The 19,847-nt window shown below is 38.6% G+C and overlaps 2 protein-coding genes across 2 annotated transcripts in view; one reads left to right on the forward strand and one right to left on the reverse strand.

The window, feature by feature from the left end:
* Nucleotides 1–995: 995 nt before the first annotated feature.
* LOC113049462 (vitamin D 25-hydroxylase) lies at nt 996–7,082 on the forward strand. The gene is made up of 5 exons (XM_026211829.1): nt 996–1,547; nt 4,092–4,233; nt 5,093–5,722; nt 5,811–6,137; nt 6,223–7,082. The coding sequence occupies exons 1-5, from the start codon at nt 1,308–1,310 to the stop codon at nt 6,402–6,404; spliced, it is 1,521 nt and encodes a 506-aa protein (XP_026067614.1). The 5' UTR covers nt 996–1,307; the 3' UTR covers nt 6,405–7,082.
* Nucleotides 7,083–8,743: 1,661 nt separating this feature from the next.
* The window catches only part of LOC113049465 (cGMP-inhibited 3',5'-cyclic phosphodiesterase B-like), a 50,513-nt gene continuing 39,409 nt past the window's right edge, over nt 8,744–19,847 (reverse strand). The window contains exons 9-16 of the mRNA XM_026211832.1: nt 17,302–17,436; nt 16,849–16,960; nt 16,567–16,680; nt 14,735–14,934; nt 14,275–14,478; nt 11,913–12,074; nt 11,604–11,841; nt 8,744–11,518 (exon numbers count right to left, since the gene is read on the reverse strand). Of these exons, the coding sequence (XP_026067617.1) occupies nt 11,298–11,518; nt 11,604–11,841; nt 11,913–12,074; nt 14,275–14,478; nt 14,735–14,934; nt 16,567–16,680; nt 16,849–16,960; nt 17,302–17,436 (1,386 nt within the window). The 3' untranslated portion in view covers nt 8,744–11,297. The remainder of the gene's footprint in view (nt 11,519–11,603; nt 11,842–11,912; nt 12,075–14,274; nt 14,479–14,734; nt 14,935–16,566; nt 16,681–16,848; nt 16,961–17,301; nt 17,437–19,847) is intronic.

The raw sequence follows: 19,847 nt of genomic DNA on the forward strand, positions 1-19,847 counted from the left end.
ACTATTCCGTTCCCTCGATTTACTATTGCGTTCGCTTGATTTGCTAAATCGTACGCACAATTTAGCAAATCGAGGGAAAGAATTAGTAAATCATGAAAACAATTTATAAATCGAGTGAACGCAACAATAAATTGAGGAAACGCTATAGTAATCGTGTGCACGTTTTAGTACTGTACATTGAGGAAACTAATTAGTAAAATCGTGCACATGATTTGGCCTAATATTTTTTCCTGCATGTCATGTGCAGGGCTCCATAAACGTAAATCTTTAAATCTCTGTAAAATATTCTTCGGAAATTCAGTCAAACATTATTTATTGTAAATTTAAGCAATTCAAAGCAGTGATATTTCGTTTGTGAAGGAATGATTTTTATAGGATCTACACACACACACACACACACACACACACACACACACACACACACACATATGTATATATATGAAATGTCCACCTTTTGAAGCAGGTGTCTAATTTCAAAATGAGTAATTTATAGTTTAGTGTGTCACTGTGCCTTTGACTTGTCAAAGTAGTAGAAATCAAGGACTGACACGAACAAATAAGGTGACATTTAATAATTGTTCGTGAACGAAGATCTGCTGAAAGGGGGAGGGGTGATGGGTTGGTATGTGGTTTGTTCAGTTCGGCAAGAAACGCTTCGGCGGAACTATGAATACGTAAAAATTTACATACTTTTAACTTCTTAATTTACTTGTGCAAATATTTTATTTGTACAGCTCATACTGTGTTGAAGTTCTTGAGAAAAGAATTAAGAATTCCTCTTAAGATTGTTTTTCTGGAGATTTTAAGTGGATTTGTAGCCACGTTTGTTGCAGAAAATGATTTAATCATGACAAAGCCTACTCTCTTTCCTGTCCCCACCTAGTGGAGCAACGATGTAACCACAGAGATGCACACTGAACAAGTCATTTTTGTGTGGGGGAAATAAAAAGATTCGATGAATCAGCCATTAGTTCAGAGAAAAGGTTTCCACCTCAAAAGTCCTTTTTTGGTTTGAATGGTTGGGCGTGGCCACGTGTATGTTGCAAGTTACAAAGAAGCACGCGCTTGGAAATCTAGCCATGACACTTGCACTAATAAAAAGAAATCGGTCTGAATTCTCGCGATCAATAGTTTTGGCCACCGTTTAATCAAACTCAACGCAAGTTCATCCAAAGCGCTCTTTCCACCAGCCAATCTTAACCTTTAAGAGGCGGGGGATATAGAGCAACATGTGCAAGATGATCACTGACTGACAGAGAACGGAGCGCTAGAAACTTTTCAGAAAGCACAAAGTGTTTGCATCTAAGATGGTATCGATTAAACGGTTGACATCTCTGTTCTCTGTGTCTTGGGAGCAAACGCTCATATATCTGGGCAGTTTGTTCGTTACACTCTTCATTTTTGTGGTAATTCGCCAGCTGGTAAAGCAGCGGAGACCCCGAGGGTTTCCCCCTGGACCGACACCTTTACCCATGATAGGGAATATTCTGTCCCTGGCCACAGAGCCTCACGTCTACATGAAGAGGCAGAGTGATATCCACGGTCAGGTACGCATGACACTGGAAGTCCTCACTTTCTCTTATTTACTTGCACATAATTACAGAATATAGGTATAGTAGACTTGACTGCTTTTAACTTTACGTTTTTGCTGATATTTTTTGTTGTCACTTGTTTGGTTTTGCTGTTTAAAAAGCGAGTTTAAGCCACAACATGATAAATATTATGTAGCGTTATACGCTTTCTTGTAATGAAAGAAGTTGTCCACAGTGGAGTCGTCCGTAGTTGCGCTCTAAACAGAGTTTTTCATTTCTGACGAGCTGCAAATAGACTAAACACATATACACAACCAGTCAAAAGTTTTTTTTTTTTTTTTTTTACAGTAAGATTTTTAATGTTTGCTCACAGGAATAAATTAAATTTTACAATATATTTATATATTTTAACAGTAAGATTTTTATGTTTGCTCACAGGAATAAATTACATTTAAAAATATATTCAAATAGAAAGCAATATTTGAAATAGTAAAAATATTCACAATATTACTGCTTTCGCTGTATTTTGGATCAAATAAATGCAGGCTTGGTGAGCAGAAGATAATTATTTTAAAAACATTAAAAAAAAAACCTTCCTGTTCAAAAACTTTTTACTGCTAGTGTGTACTATCAGTCGATACGTTATTGCCATAAGAACATTACATTTAAATTCACTTTACATTTATTCATTTAGCAGACGCTTTTATCCAAAGCGACTTACAGATGAAGACAGTGGAAGCAATCAAAAACTACAAAAAGAGCAATGATATATAAGTGCTATAACAAGTCTCAGTTAGGTTAACACAGTACACGTAGCATGGGATTTTAAATAATATAATAAATAAAAAGAAAACAGAAAAAAAAAAGAATCGAGCAAGCTAGTTAGAGGTCTTTACACATACACACATATATATAATTGCATAATAAATGAAAAGAAAATAGAATACAAAAAGATTAGAAAGGTAGTTAGATATTTTTAATAATAGAATTAGAATAGTGAGTGTTAAAGTTAGAGGGTCAAATAAAGATGGAAGAGATGTGTTTTAAGGGGATTCTTGAAGATGGCTTAGGACTCAGCTGCCCGGATTGAGTTCATTTCACCAGAAGGGAACATTTAATTTAAAAGTCTGTAAAGTGACTTTGTGCTTCTTTGGGATGGCACAATCAAGCGACGTTCACTTGCAGAATGCAAGCTTCTAGAGGGCACATAAGTCTGAAGTAAAAAAATTAATGAACATGAATTAATAATTAAAAATACTAATATTACAGGTTACTTACTGTGCTCTTGTATTTTCAACGTAAATCATGCAATAGCCTATAAGCATTGCAATAAATGTATAATAAAAATTTTAGTACATAGTAGTTAAAGACACTTTATTTAATTATTAATATTATTATAAAATTATTATCAGGGCTGTCGCTGGCCGGGTAAGAGGTGGTGACGATTATAGGGGCCCACAAGCTGAGGATGCATTGGATGCATTGTCCCTTAAAGTGACCACGCCTAATTTACCATCTGCTGTCGGTGTCCTTAATGTTAATCCAAGAAAATGTAAGACAGAAAATCACTCACTGCCCTTGACTGAATTACTCTGTAGTTTTAACAAGAATTATTCCACAGTCAAACTAAAATTGTTCAGATACCAGATATAATTTTTATATTTTTTGCTAGACCTGACCATGTTTTGCCTAAGTGTTTTTTTCTTTAATTGCTAATGCAACCTTTTTACACCACATACTGAACAAAATTAAGCATTGCTTGGTAATTGGTCAGCAAAGTATTGCTAATTGTGTAATTATTGTCATACTAATAGTTGTCAGATTTTATGCTTGGTTGTAATCCATTTTATACTTTCTATCAAAGTTATCTGACATTATCAAGATTAATTTGTTAACTCTTCTTGTCATATTTTGTTACCATTATCTAAAGTATAGCGTGATAATGTGAGAAATGTTTTGTTTTGACTGTTTTTTACTTTGATTTTTACAGTGAAGACTATGCAGTGCTATTTTACATTTGATTATTCGGTTTCTGTACCTGGACACCTACAAACTTGAAAAACGTAAACATTGTGTAAATAGCACAAATAAATAAATAGAACGAACATACAAATTAAACAAAAATGTAAAGGTTTCAAACAGGGCCCACTGGTACAATCTGCACGGTGCAAACCCCAACTACAGCCCTGATTATTATTAATAACTGGGAGTCCACTAAAACTAAAGTTCACTGCTGAGGTCTCTCATCGAGCTCACAGCTTATTGGTCCATGTTAGTGAATCACAGCGTTCTCTTATTGACGTGGCACGTTGCGTCGCATTGTGAGAAGAGTATCTGGGGTGCTTGAAAAGAACAAATGAGTCTTGCATTTGCGTTTTTGGCAGAGCGCCGCAGCACTCAGTTTTGCAGAATGGCCAAGACATGCTGAGTCAGCATGCCTAATTCATTTCCTCACTGTATCCATAAGAGTGAATGTAGCCTTCTAATTATACTCCTTCATTAGTAGAAATATGTTTGGCAGGGGAGTGGATTAATGAATATTGCCATTTTATTATCCAGATTTTCAGTCTAGACCTGGGAGGAATCTCGACTGTTATTCTAAATGGTTATGATGCCATTAAAGAGTGCCTATATCACCAAAGTGAGGTTTTTGCAGATCGTCCATCCCTCCCTTTATTTCAGAAGATGACAAAAATGGGAGGTAAGTGGTTCCTTATAGAATCATTTATTTTAGAATGATTTCCCAGAATAGATCACTGCCGAATGATCTAGATTAAAGGAATAGTTCACCCAAAAATGTAGGTTTATTATAATTAGTAGTATTATTATTATCCCCTCTCATGTCCTACACAAAAGACCCCCCCACCCCAATAAAAAAAACAGCATAAAACTAGTGGTATGGTAGGAATATCTTGAATTTTGATTTGTGCAACACAAAGCGTAGCATATGGACTAGTTTAATGATGCTTAACAGTCACTATAAAATGTTGAGTTTTTATTTTAAGGTGTCCTTGCTACAGTGTAATTATGTATTTAAGTACTGAGTAATATCAATTAATTACATGTACTTACTATATGGTTAGGGTTATGATTAGGGTTTGGCTTAGGGTTACTTGCATGTAATTATGCATAATTAAGAGTTATTATAATAGTAAATACATGTAACGTAACAAGGACACCTTAAAATAAAATGTTACCAAATGTTCTCTGTGAAAAGGGGAAAAAAAAATGATTTATGTAGAATATCTAACAGCACCCAGGTTTAGAACAACACGAGGGAAGTGAATGAAAGGATTTTTCATTTTTAGTGAACTATTCCTATAACTATCTGAGTGTTTCAGGGAAAAGGCTCTGGCATGCTAATGTATGTCAGAGAAGAGCGGACAGTCACACATGAGGTTATCACTTTATCAGCATCGCAGTTCTTGTAATCTGTGTTTAACTCATGAGACTAGGACCATTTGACTAATAATCTCAGGTTAAACATACAGAAGAGTTTATCATTAGATAAACCTTCTTTGTTTCCATATTTAAACCGACATTGTTTGTTCTCTGTCTAGGCCTTCTGAACTGCAAATACGGTCGAGGCTGGATTGAACACAATAAGCTGGCCGTAAACTGCTTCCGCTATTTTGGCAGCGGTCAGCAGATGTTTGGGAGGATTTCGGAGGAGTGCCTGTTTTTTCTCGATGCCGTTGACCAGCATCAGGGGAAGCCCTTTAACCCGAAGCATCTTGTGACCAATGCTGTCTCCAACATCACCAACCTCATTATCTTCGGGCAGCGTTTCACCTACGACGACAGCGATTTTCAACACATGATTGAGATCTTCAGCGAGAATGTGGAGCTGGCAGCCAGTGGCTGGGCTTTCCTGTACAACGCCTTCCCCTGGATGGAGTACGTGCCCTTCGGGAAGCACCAAAAACTCTTCCGCAATGCCAACGAGGTCTACAACTTCCTACTGCAAATCATCCAGCGCTTCTCGCAGGATAGAGTACCCCAGTCGCCGCAACATTACATTGATGCCTACTTGGACGAAATGGAGCAGAGCGCCACTGATAAAGCTACATCTTTCTCTCAAGATAATCTGATTTTCTCTGTTGGAGAGCTCATCATTGCGGGTACAGAGACTACCACAAATTGTCTGCGCTGGGCTATGCTTTACATGGCTCTGTATCCCAGGATACAAGGTTGGTGCCCACAGAGCAATGGGTATTTTTTCTCGTTTACATCTTTTTAATGTCGTCGCACTAATCATGTTATGTGTTTTCCGTGCAGAAAAGGTCCAAATGGAGATCGATTGCATCCTGAATGGCAGACCACCGGGTCTTGAAGACAAGCAGAGGATGCCGTATGTGGAAGCAGTGCTGCATGAAGTCCTGCGCTTTTGCAACGTCGTCCCACTGGGCATCTTCCGCGCTACGTCTCAAGATGCGGTGGTGCGTGGCTACACTATCCCCAGGGGCACCATGGTCATCACTAACTTGTACTCAGTGCATTTCGATGAGAAGTACTGGAGTGACCCATCCATCTTCTGCCCAGAGCGGTTCCTTGATTGTAACGGCAAATTTGTCCGCCATGAAGCATTTCTCCCTTTCTCTATAGGTAAACGGCAGATATTTGGGAAATCGGTCAGTCTAGAAGACTTTCGTTGTTCTGATGTATCTGATTTCTGTGTGTTTGTCTTTAGGTAAGCGGCACTGTCTGGGAGAGCAGTTGGCTAGGCTGGAGATGTTCTTGTTCTTCACCACGTTGCTCCAGAGGTTCCATCTTCAGTTCCACGAAGGCTTTATTCCAAGTCTCTCTCCAAAATTAGGCATGACCCTTCAGCCTCGACCGTACTCCATATGTGCCATCAGAAGACAGCAGTAAACCTTGCCCCAAGAGCTCTGGGACACATGCACTCACCTCAGGGGATCTTACTAAGAAATGCAAACGTGAGCAGAGCAGTTCCCCGTCTTAAATTCCATCAGCGGGGAATACTGACCTCTAATATTGACTTGTTAAATTCTCAGAACGTGTCCTCCATAGCTTCACAGAACCCAGCCTGAGAGTGATAAGAGTACTGTTATACAGAACACATGCTCTGGCGAGCAAAGAATGAGCACATGTGTGTTACCCAACGAGAATGTACATGAGGGTATCAGGATAAATGTAGCATGTATCTTTCATAACTTGAACCAATAAGTGTACTGTGTAGCAAACCGAATGTTGTGCTTGTCAATATGAAAAGAACTATTGTGTCAATGATTGACAGGGTTTACCTATATAATGATTTTGAGGTCTGTCTTTTTCAGCATTCCTCCATTTCTGGAGTCAGGCAAGTGAGAGGACAGCTGCCGTTTCCAGAAAGTTTTGGAAATGCTTCATGACTCCCATTGGTTTAATGCCATATATCAATTCTGCAATAACGGCCCTGTCCCTAGTTTATCTCAGTGGAAAGAGACTGTCGAGAAACTTGAGCTGCAATATTTCTGACTGAAAAAATGGTACTTTCATGAAAAGCTGGACTCCAATATACATTTTATAGCTTAATATTATTTTTACTTGTTGTGATAAAAAAAAAATAATAATCTTTTTATAAAATGAAGACAAAATAAGCCTTTGTTTTGTGAGTTGATCCTAAGCTTTCTGTCTGCGACCTCTCTTTCAACTTTGCTGGAATTTTCCGAAGCCAGTTATAAAGCTGGAAAAGGAGCATATAGAGCATATGGTTTGGCACATATCTAAAATGAATGATTTTCAAGGCATTTTTGTTTGTTGACTGTGAACCTACTGTATGTAGTATCTTAATTTCCTTCTGCAGTGCCTTCAAAACTCCTATGTTGTCACTGTAAAAACATCTTTTTGTCACCAAAAAATCTTTCCTGTCTGTGTCGTCTAGGCACCACTAAGACAAACTGCACAGGACCGGAAAACTCATTTAAAAGCGGAGTGACGGGCAGGGCATTGTTGCTTTGGGTAAGCTGTCACAGAGATGCTGTCATCTGAAGAGATAAGGCTGGCCTTTCATACGACCCACACTTGGGGACTCATCATCCGCTGACTGTCATCTTACAGGCAGTTCCTCCCTGGAGAACACTTGGGCTTTCATCTGAGCACGAAGGAAACATGCAACTCGATGTTGCTTAGTAGCACACTTAGATATAATGTCACAAACATGTTGCATCATAGAGATAACTCCAAAGGGTGAAGACATTCTGCTTGTGTTTGGACATCTCTTTAATAAGTGAAAGGTCATGATCAACGCTTGTTCCTTCACTGCGGTGGTGCGATCAAAATTTTACAGGTATACCTGGATAATGTGGTCTGCACAAGTATTATGATTCTATTAACAAAACCAGGGGTTTTCAAACGTTTTGATATCAGGGTCCCTTAAAAATTTTGATCCCTTAGGGACCCTTGATAATTTTTTATGTATACAAAAACGATCCGTAAAGATAAGTAAATTGTCAAAAGTAATTTTGAGATGATTGACAAGAGACAATCAAAAAAAAAAAAGAATGCCTTTAATATGCTGTAAACCTAAAACATACATTCTTTCCTCATAAAGTATCTGAGAATTATTTTCTTATAAATATAAAATCAATTGTGGGGTCAGTACATTTTTAAAAAGAGAAATACTCGTCAAGGATTAAATATATAAAAAGTGACGCTAAAGAGGTTTATAATGTTCATTATGTTCGGTTCATGAAAGGATCCTGAAAAAAAATGCTTTGTGGTTTACACTTTTTGCTTTTTTTTTTAATTAAAATTTTTAAATGTTATTTTATTAAGATAAATGTTTCATGAGAACTAAATCAGCATATTAAAATGATTTATTAAGGATCACGTCACACTGAAGACTAATGACTTAAAAAAGCTTCTATAGTGAATCTGCAATATTTCTGTATTTTTTCTGTATTTTTGATATTTATGGAGCCTCAGTGAACAAACCATGCAGATCAGATTTTTTCTTACAGTTTAAAATTAGTACTGTCAATAGATTTAATCAATATCGTAACTGCAAATATTGACTTCCCTGACGGCTCTAACAGCCCTAAAATACGTTCCCTCACGGCCCCTTAAATAATTTTCTTTATAATTTTTTTTTCCAGGCCTTCTTCAAACACTAGTTTGAAATCCCCTGACTAAGAACAGGCAGGTACACATCTGCTCCCATGCAAAACACAGAAGACAAAAAAAAAAAAAAAAAATGACAGCCAGGAATTGAGAGAGAATGAAACTCTTGTTCAGGGATGGTGCTTTTATGACAGCCATAAATAATAACAAAAAAGTCAATTCTCCCCCACAACCCTGAAAAGGCTGAATGGTTACATCAGACATTGCCATCTAAATGCTACATTAAAAAAGTGAAAGCCATCGTGAAGTTATTGATGACAGGAACATCGGAGGTTACTGTGGTGCGACGAACCCCCAAAAGTGAGATACCACAGTCGAGCAAGACGAGGGGATGGGGGTGTCTTGATGCTCTGATCTGCCGTTACCCTGCTTGGCAAACTGTTTGAGCCCAGTCGGGGTTAGCTCAGTGAAGTGGAGGGGAGGGGAGGGGGGACGAACTGAGCCACACTGGAGACCCGGATCCAAGAACTAATGAACACACATTCTGGACAGAAAAAGAGAAGCACCACAAGCTGCTTTGGGTGCGCACAAGCCCCCAACACAGAACACACCCTGAGCACAAGCCAAAAAAGTGACTAATGAACAAACCCACATAGGGAGACAGAGACAGTGAGGCATCTGGCATTGAAATTAGGGGCTTTCCGCAAAAGAGTGGTTATGGGCAGGAACAAAAGACAGTGCATCCCAAAAAACACAACACCCAAACACATCCACATCTGTAAATAGCATTAGATTTTAAAAAAAAAAAACTCCTGAAACAAGATGATAATTACATGGTCTCAATGTACAATATATGTCAGCTGTATGTAGAAAACAGACACATTGTTGATTAATTAAAAAATATATAATATATATATTTATATATATGCATGTATTCGTTCTGTGCAGAGGTTAAACACTTGTTTGGTAGTAAAATGTGCACATTTATATATTTTTTTTCTTTTTTTTGTTTACTCTTAAATATACTAGCTTGATTTACACTGCCTACTTGAGAACTGTCCTCTACAGAGACAAAATGAGTTTTTGTTGAGGTGAGGCAGACCGAGAGAGAGAGAGAGAGAGAGAGAGAAAGAGACCCACCTCCCCGTCCTTCTCTAATTATTCTAGTGGAATGCCTAGAGTTCTTGCTTCAGACAAAAAAATATAAAACTATTAGTATTAAACTTGCCTTATGGTGAAGAATAAGAAAATATACAGGGGAGAAAAGTACAACTTTCAAGGTGAAACCCTGGATTCCTAGAAAATGAACTGGCCGGATTTTGCGTTTGGCAATAATTAAAGTACAAGCATGTTCAAATACTGCCAAACATGAAGATACCCCAAAGCAATGTTTAGTCTATGACATGCATGCTAACTCAAACATTCAGTTTTCGGTTAACTTCCCTGGCTCCCAATTCTTATCAGGGGGGTCTTTGTAAAAAATAAACATGGATATACTGGTCTGGAGCAGCTGATAAGGATGGGGGTTAATATGTAGGACTTTGGGGGAGCTTCTTTTTTGTTGCTAGCGACTTTCAAGCTATTTATACAAAAAATAGATATTTTTTTTCTTTTGTCCCGCCTCTGAAAAGAACGTTCGACGTGCAAGTTGAAATTGCAGAATTAAACTTTCGCAAAAACCAATGATCGATCCTTCACATTAATCCTGAGTAACCGTGAAAAAATAGATCTATTTCAACGTAAAAAAGGAGAAACGTCCCTTCATTTGAACAGCATTCGTGTCCCATTTGCTATGCTTTTAAACACAGATGGACTTTACAGAGAATGATTGGCAACTCAGCGTTCCTGAAGAGGAAAAAGGGGGACACCACAAATGCAAATAAAAAAAGAAAGGAAGAAAGAAAGAAAAAAAACAACAAAGGCAAACAAAAAACTGCAAGAAGGTGATCAACATGAATAAAAAGCATCCAAAACGATGCAGAAGTCAGGTCATTTTTCAGTCAAAATGTCAGCATTTCCACTTGTCCTAATGACTCTGTTCAGTAATACAGTGTTTTATGTCACCAGCATGAATTGGGGACTGCACACACAGTGCAGCGTACATAGCCCATTTTCTGGACCACAAGAAAAATAAAAACAAACAATATTTTATATATTTATATATTTTTTTTAAAGTTCAGACAGGCACATTTTGAGCTATGCTTCCTGACACTGAGCCTGAAACGGCTTCAGTCGCAGTCTTTCTATGTTTTCGAACTGTTCGCTTTGGTAACGGGTGTCAATCACGTCATTGTCTTTTTCGTGTCTTTTTGGACTTCAGTACCTACGGGAGAGTTAAGAGCTCTACGTTCAAGGTGGCGACACAGCCAGCGAACCATTGGATGGCATGATTCTCCCTGCTTGTGTTCTTCTCCGTCTGGATTTAATCTCACAACACGGTTCGGCGTCTTCAAAGCTCTGTTCGATCTCCGCTGATTCTCCATGGGGTGAAAGTGCATAGGAGTGGGGTTCCCACCAAAGGGTCCTCTCACAGTAGTAAGGCCTTTTTTTTCAACACAATGTGAACTGCTTTAGCTTCAGAGTGTCGGCACAGTGACGAATTTCAGCGTGGGGAGATCCGCTAGGGTCTTCCTCTGGGTGTCAATGTGTGTGTTTGTGTAGGTGAAGGAGAGGGAGGGGTCGTTTCTTGACCTTCTCCTCTTGCTACTGCCGTTCCTCTTCCTCGGCCTCCTCTTGGATGACCTGGATGTCGTCGGAGGAGGAGGTGGACTGAGGAAGGCTGGGGCTCTCGGATTCCTGCTGCTGCTGAGTCTCCAGCTCTTTGGCCTTCTCCTCTTCTTCAATGGTCTTCTTCCACACCTTGTGGTTCTCTGATAAGTGCTGCATGATGCTGCAGAATAACCGACGTTGACCCTTCCTCCTCTCTGAAAGAAAAACTACTCGATTAGTGTGCGATACATAACACAAATGGACTCTTTTTACAGATTCTGCAAAACTGTATATTCATACTTGGTTCAAGATCCTCGTCCAGCTCTTCATCTTCCGTTTCAATGTCTTCTGTCTCTTCTTCATCATCTGAGCCCTCATCGTCAATCCAGTATCCCGGCAGCAGGCCGGCAGCATCGTAGGAGTTACAAAGAGGCCCGACGATGTGCGTGATAAAAGACTCCTGCAGCTTTGCTAACTGCGGTGCCGAGCGATCCATGAAAGGACTGATGGGTAATCCCAGAGTGGCTTCTTCATCACCCTGAAAATGCACAGATGTTGATCGCAAGCTGCTGTATGCTGTGTAAGTTATGTGAAGAGAATAGGACAGACCTGCTCATAAAACTCATTGACGATACCCTCTGTCCATTTGAGGTGAAGGCTGCGTTCTTTGGCTGGCCCATTGATATCTGCCAGCTTAATGCACACTTGGCACACTAACAACCTGTCATTTTCATTAGTCCAGTCGATGCCTGGACTATTCACATCATTAACCTGTAAAAAAAAAAAAAAAAGGAAAAAGGAAAAAGGATCAATCAGAGGATTAACCTAAAAATAGCACAATTTTCTGCAGTAGGCATGTTCACGATACATTTTTAAACAGACTATTGGTCCAAAGTTTAGTATAAAGAAGTTTTAATGTTCTTGAAATAAGTATCTTATACTCACCATGGTTATGTTTATCTAATCAAAAACACCGAAATATTATTGCAATTCACAAATAATAGTTTGAATGTACTAGCTAGTTAGTTTGTCTAATTAGCATATTCATACCTTTCATTTCAATTCTGTGCATACATACAGTGGAAAATGACAGAATTAAACTTAATTATTTCATTTTTTGAATGCTACATTATAGTCCTAGTCATGGTCTTTTTCAAAAGACATTAAGACTATTTTTGGTGAATTAGAAGCAAGCAGTAATGTAACTGATATTAAAACAAGATTAGAGAAGCTTACATTTCTTTTACGGAACATAAAGTAAAATTAAATAAGCAGTTAACTCAAGAAAAAACATTCCAAGGTGTCAGTGTTGCCAGTTAAGATGTTCTAAAAAGGCTAACGTTATTTCAAATTACTACATAAACATCACGGGCTAATACACAGTGTTAACGAGTGATTTTTATCTCTATATTGATATTTTTTCTGCTCCTATTCTTTGTGTCGCTACCTGCCTTGTGCCCATGATAATTTTAATTTTTCACTATTTTTAGAAATTATACTTTCAGAGCACATAATGACAAAACTATTTTAAATGCGTGCACCATGCATAATCAATGCGCTATGATGACTTTATGTTATGATCATAGACGGTTATGATGCAGAAAGTGTTTAAATTAGTCCAACATATTGTCAAATCTTATGATTTTTCATTGATGTCAATTTAGTTTTATTCTAACATTATTTAAATCAGTTTGATGATAGTTAGTACTAAAATTATGTTAACTGTCAGAAATTATTTTGCTTAATATATGGGTGTAGGACACGATGGTCACAAGAGGGCAAAAAGAAAAACCTTTCCTGGGGCGCCCCCCAGTCATTTTGCGCCCTAGGCAACTGCCTATGTCCCCTATGCCACGGGCCAGCCCTGTGTGCATGAAACTGAACAGTATTTATATAGGTTTTTTTTTTTTTTTACCTCTGATGCACTGCAATTCCTGACCTGTCTGAACTCTATGAGCACCTTCTCAAACCCAGTCTGTGCGCAAGGCATTTTCTTCTTCTTGCTTTATGGCGGATCACAAACTTATAAGTGCATTACTGCCACCTTTCGCTCAAATGGACAATTGACACTCCTAATTGAGATTGTAGATCGAGTGTTTCTTGCATAGACTGATCGTTTTGTGTCTTTACACATCAATATATCGTCACGAGCTGCAGGGTTTAATTTAAAAAAAAAAATGTTTTAGCCGTGATTCCCATCCACTTGCATTATATGACTAACGGTTCGTTTTTAAAATTCCTTTTGTGTTCTACTGAAAAAACAAAGTCACCTAATCTTGGATGCCCTGGGGGTAAGCACATAAACATCAAATTTTCATTTTTGGGTGAACTATCCCTTTAACCAGTCAAATTCACAGACGTTTGTTAAAAACACGCGTTACACAAAACAGTCGGGTATGTCTGTGAAGATAAACAGATGAGAAGGAAAATTCATGTTTATATTACTGGTACATCTGTGTGGCGGCAGCGTAATATACAGTAAATAAATCCATTTCTCTCTTGTCTCCTCTGAGGTTGGGACTCTAAACAGTGTTCTGTGCTCGTCAGTGCAAAGCTAAAGGTTAGCATGCTTGGCTAGAACTTTTACCAAGGTGTTCAAACTGGTACATGTGTCACACAATGGTGGCGTGGCACTGTGGTTGGAAGCTGGCAGATCAAGGGGTGGTAATATTATGAGAAGATCCCCTTTCTACGACACAGGGGGAGTGAAATTTGACGCTCTAGTTATTTCACAAGCTTGCAGAGAAATGCTTACTTTAAAAAAAAATTTACTTGGTTGTTCTTTATCACATTTTATGGGTTGGTAGATGCACCAGGGTCCAAATTATAGCACTTAAACATGTAAAAAGTCAGACTTTCATGATATGTCACCAGTTGGTCTGATTTATGTCAACCAAAACAAGCTATCGTGCTTGTTATTGATTATTAATATTGGTTGTTGATACCATATCAATGCACCTCTACTACTGACCTTGGAATTAAACTCTGCTAGGAAGTCAAAGTGCTTCTTTAGGTCTGTTGCGAGGATGGCCTCGATGACTAGGAACCGAAAACGCTTAAACTCGACATGGTCTAAACTGCCCAGAAAGTTGAATTCCGGCTGGGAAAGAAACAGGCTCCAGGCAGAGGCTGCATGGTGGTTCTCCAAAACTGAACGGTCATTATACAACACCGCCTGTGTGAGACAGAGTGTGGAGAGATGGAAATAGAGAAAGAAAGAAGAGGGAAACATGCATGAGTCAAGAGGTTCCTTGCTCTGATTACAAAAGCATCTGTTTATGATAAAAGATGGGCTAGTTTCATTTCTTGACACAACAGTGTGAAAACTAGATAAATTAGCCAAGACTGTTAATGATCTATTCAGAAGCAAATGAACTATACAAATTCAAAGGTTCTTCTAAACTACAATTTGGCCGTTCCTCATGACTTACCTGAGGAGCGTTAGTGGCTACAAGAAAGGCATTTGTGCGACCAGGGTGATCATAGTCATGCATAGCAGCTGCTACATATAGTGCCATGAGTTCCAGCGCTGGGATATTCCAGGCCAGACAGCCGTAACTGTCATCCGAGAATGAGGAACTTTTGGAGGTGGAATATGCCACCCTGCCTGGGGAAATTCCACTGTCCGAATCTAATAAATACAAAGAGAGACCATGCAAGGAGAGTGGTGAAACAATATTGCACATCCTTTTCAGCTGACAGTCCATTTCAAAATCAATACAGTGTCTTACATAACCACCTAGGCGACACATGCAATCTAATTTTATGAGCTTGCTTTATTTTAAATGTGAATTAGCCAATAATTTACTATTTCAATTATCAGCTAATCACGTGTGATAGAGATAAGCCAATAATCATTTTCATTCATGGTGTTGCTAACAACTCATAAATGGCTGATTTTACAATTCTATTTGCTAGTATTTTTTCTAAATATTTTTTTAATCCTAAACACTAAAGCAATTTCTTTAAATGCTAGAAGTGAATTTTTGTCGATCTTTCTTTGTTGCCAAAAATCATTAGGATATTAAGTAAAGATCATGTTTCATTCAAATATTTTGTAAATATAAATATATCTAAACTTAGCAGTAATATGCATTGCTTCATTTGGACAACTCTAAAGGCAATTATTTTTTTGGACCTTCAGATTCCAGATTTTCAAATAATTGTAACTCGGTCCTAACTTTGTCCTATCCTAACAAACTGGCAAATCAGGGGAAATAGGATTGTAAAATTTAGACACCTGAAATAAACTCTTATATCAGAAAATAATCAATATGTAACCATACACAAATGCAGCATTTATGTATGAAACCTATTTATAGAATTTAATTCACCATAATCCTCTAAAAAACATTTAGATTAAATGAGAAATTGTTATAAAAGTAAATATACACTATATATACACAAATACATACTATACACAATTATATAAATTATTCTGCAAATTAAACACTTGCCAAACACATAAACACACGCACACACACACATATATACATACACATCAAGATCTGTGCAGTAATGTTCAGAGAAGGTTTTTTTTCTATTACTTTTGCATTTCTTCGTTGCTAATTCAAACTTGCATATGCGTAAAAAAAGTCACTAATGAAATAAGGGAACCAAACACTGCCAAGAGGTTGCAATTAAGCAGTTTTTACAGCAAACCAAATATCCTGAAACAACACTCCATCTCTTTCCCAGAGATTTTTTGAATATTTTGCAACTCTGTATTTGAGCCAGCAAGTGAAGTCACTGGTCTCAGTGTGATTCAACACCTCTGCCTGCCAGAGCTGGCTGCTGAGTGGAACAGCAGCAGAGTGACTCAGAGTCAACTCCATTTGAGAAATTACAAGGGCCATCAGCAGACTTAAAATAAGCCTTGGACATGCTGAGCCAGCAGCCACCTCAGATCTCAATCACAATAGAGGATCTCTTATCGGACAGCATTTGCGTCGCTGGCTGGAATAACGGAGGCCGGGAAGCGGCGACGGTCTCTAATTTATTTCCAATGGATCAGGAGATATGCAAGCTATAATTAGAGACATGACTGAGGATGCAGATGCTCTAACCTGAATCTGTCCATCATGTTATCCATAATACCGTTTGATATCTAAGGGCACAATGATGGTAGATAATGAATCGGCCATTGTGGGATTTGAACCTACAACCTTCTACAACCAGTCCACAACTCTGCCTCAGCAATACCTGCAGAACTCAAAGTTTCTTGATGCCAAAACTATAATGGAGTGTGAGAGTACAGGTGTACCTGTATCACTTCCTGTGACATTCTCATTATGGATCTGCTGAAAGCCTGGGATCGGCCGGGTGGTAAGATACCACACTGCATGAAGGACGTCAGTGGCATGGACGCGGTTGTGATCTGAAGGAAGAACAGAAAATATACCAAGTTTAGCCTTCACTGGAATTGTTTCCTACCGTTCTTAGCTTCACAAGACACATATCTTCACTGTGGTCTGTGAAAATCTGAGAAATACTGGAACAATTCTAACCCAAGTTTAACTTCAAACAAGATTTGTATTATTCTCACAGGGGATGTCGCGATAGCCGTTCTCCAGAGCGCAAAAGTACGTCATGAATTCCCGCACAGGGATTTTGAAGATTTCGAACAGACCCGTGTCCTGGAACAAAGTGTACGCCACCTGAGAGAATGTAACAAACAGAACTTCATTAAGACAAGACAAGCAGTGAGCCATTTAGTCCCTGCAGATTCATGTTTACTGGCACGGAGTACTGAGAAGGACCACTCGCATGCATTACATTCAGCTAAATCTATGAAATGCCAGTCACATCAGATCAGTCAATAAAAGTGTGCAATTATGTGGATTTAACTAAACGTGAATGGTTTTAATTAGCTAAAAGATAAACATGTTTTCCACCAAAGTGAAAAAAAAAAATGCTCAATTTCATTTTCCTAAAACAAAGGCTTTCATTAGCATATTTCAACAGGATCTTTTAATACTTAGAGGCACAAAGCACTAACATAGCTGAGAATCCTGCCAGTCTTTCCTCCCGTCATGTCCATCAGCTCAAAGATCTGGAAGTTCCAGGTGTTGATCCTTTCCACGAGTGCTTCATGGTCCTCCAGCATAGAGTCCAACCTAAACTCCTCATCTCCCTGCCAGAGATCAATCACAGACAGCTGACAGCAGGTAGATGTTGTTGCAGTAATCTAAGCTTAGTCTTGCAGGAAAAAGTCATGCTTGGCATCTTTTCCAGAGATAACAAGGAAAGGGTTTTACTAAGTCAGCTAAATTTGTGTTGTCCTCACAGGCTCTTACTGTGGACCCCTTTGGGCAGAACAATAAACCGAGGGTTTGCAGAGAGATCCACTCAAGAGTCACAGCTATAAATCCAGCAACCACATAATAATGCAAAAGCATGGGAATGCAACTAAGCACTAGGGATGCACCGAAATGAAATTCTTGGCCGAAGCCGAATAATAATGAAATGCTTGGCCGAAGGCCGAAGGCCGAATACCGAACGCGGTGTTTCGCATTTTTTCCATTTATTTTGCCAATCTGTCACCTTTTTCAGGCCTTCTGAGTTTGCAGGTATGGACATGAGATGCAGCACTAAACAGTCTCTCACTGTTGGTGCTTGTGCATGGAGCAGACGAGTACCTGCAGAATAGTTGAACATTTTATTGCAGTTTTCTGACAGTTGCTCATTTCAAAACGAACAATGTCTTCAAGATAATGAAATGGTTGAAACCCAGTGTAGGCCTACTATTTTACTACACTGAAAATAGTTCAGAATTTTCACAAAATACATATAAAATATAGGTAGTAACACTTTATAATGTTTGTTAACGTTATTGCATTAACTAACAATGAGCAATACATTTGTTATGGTATTTATTAATCTTCGTTAATGTAAGATAATAAAAAATATTTAGTTCATGTTAGTATAAGTGCATTAACAATTTTAACAAATAGGCCTACCACTTTTGATACTTTTTAATTCAGAAATTACAAATGTGATACTTAATTTTAATACTGTATTAGTAAATGTTAACATTAAGATTAATAAATGCTTTTAATAAGGGTTTTTCATTGTTAGTTAAAGTTAAAAATAGAAACTACTTATAAAGTGTTACCATAATCCAAAATATAAATAAAATCTTAAATTAATTTCCCATACAAGGAGCCTACCTGCGTGCCATCTGCGCCAGGTCAGGAAAGCGGCCTTGATTATTGCCACAGCCCATATAGAATCACAGACAGCAATTATTTTATCAGTTTTAACAATGAAGCTATGCGTCAGATTTCATCTTCATATAATATCCGATTTTGAATCCTTATCCAAACAGGGTTTACATTAGCATTGAGGGGACAGCATTTCCCCATTGTTGCTTTAATGCTTTGTCTCCCATTCTCACCGACATTGTCATAAACATCATAAAAAATTCTTTTAAATGATCATACACCTTCTTGCTACATGCTGCTGTCACCTTTTTTTTTTTTTTTTTTTTTGATGACGCGTCGCGCATGCGGCGGACGACTGTGCGCCACTGGTGGCTGGTGTTGCCAGATTGGGTGTTTTTTCGCTACATATTAAGACCCGTTTACGGTGTGTTTTAGCCGGGCTTTCGCCAGGAAGGCTCTATAGAAATCTGGCACCCTATTGAACGAAGTTAACCTGAGAGAGCGTGCCGTTCACAGACACCAGAATAAACGAGTTGACAGTAACGTTCATCAGGCAGTAATACAGCACGTTCAGTTCACGTTCGCCCAAAATATGAACGAGTTCATGAACTATCGTTCAATGAACGCGTTCAGGCACAACACTGCCCATCTAACTGTTGAGCGGTCGAGCTTGTCCTCTGTCTTGCAAATGGGTTATTCTCTTGGAGGATCTCATCGAACATGTCAGACAGCGAGACTGTGCGCGGCTCATCTGTAGTACGAGCCAGTTACTCTCTGAGCTGTTTTCATCTCCTGCGCTGTGCATCACCTGACAGTCTCCATCACCTAGCGGCTTTCCCAAATCCAGAACAATGTCTGCAAACGGCCGTTTTTGCATCTTTATCTGACACTTTTTAAAGTGTTTCCACACTGCTGACATGTTTGCTGCATAAAGCGCGCGCCTATCACTCTACGCGGGTTATTTGATTGCGTCATTAAAAACGTCATTGTTCGGCAAAATTTATTCGGCCTTTTTACTTATTCGGCCGAACACCGAAAGTGCTTTTTTGGCTATTTTCGGCCGAATAATTTCGGTTGCCGAACATTCGGTGCATCCCTACTAAGCACTCTGCTTCTAAACTCCACTCGGCTTGTTCAACAGCTGGCCACTTTAACAACTGCCAGATTGGCCAATAAAAGAAGTTAGGAGAGCGTTGGAATCAAGATGAGGGCATTTCAGGTTACATGAAAGAAAAGCTCTTCTCTTGCGGGGCTTTCTTTGGCGAAACAGCACTTCATAAATTAAAATTACTCATCCACAAGCAACACTGGATCTTGATTTCAGTTCCTGAGGCAATGTTTTAGACATTAATATAATGAAACCATGCAGGGATAAAGTGTA

This window comes from Carassius auratus, chromosome 30 (genome assembly GCF_003368295.1).
Source record: "Carassius auratus strain Wakin chromosome 30, ASM336829v1, whole genome shotgun sequence".
NCBI classification, from domain to species: Eukaryota; Metazoa; Chordata; class Actinopteri; order Cypriniformes; family Cyprinidae; genus Carassius; species Carassius auratus.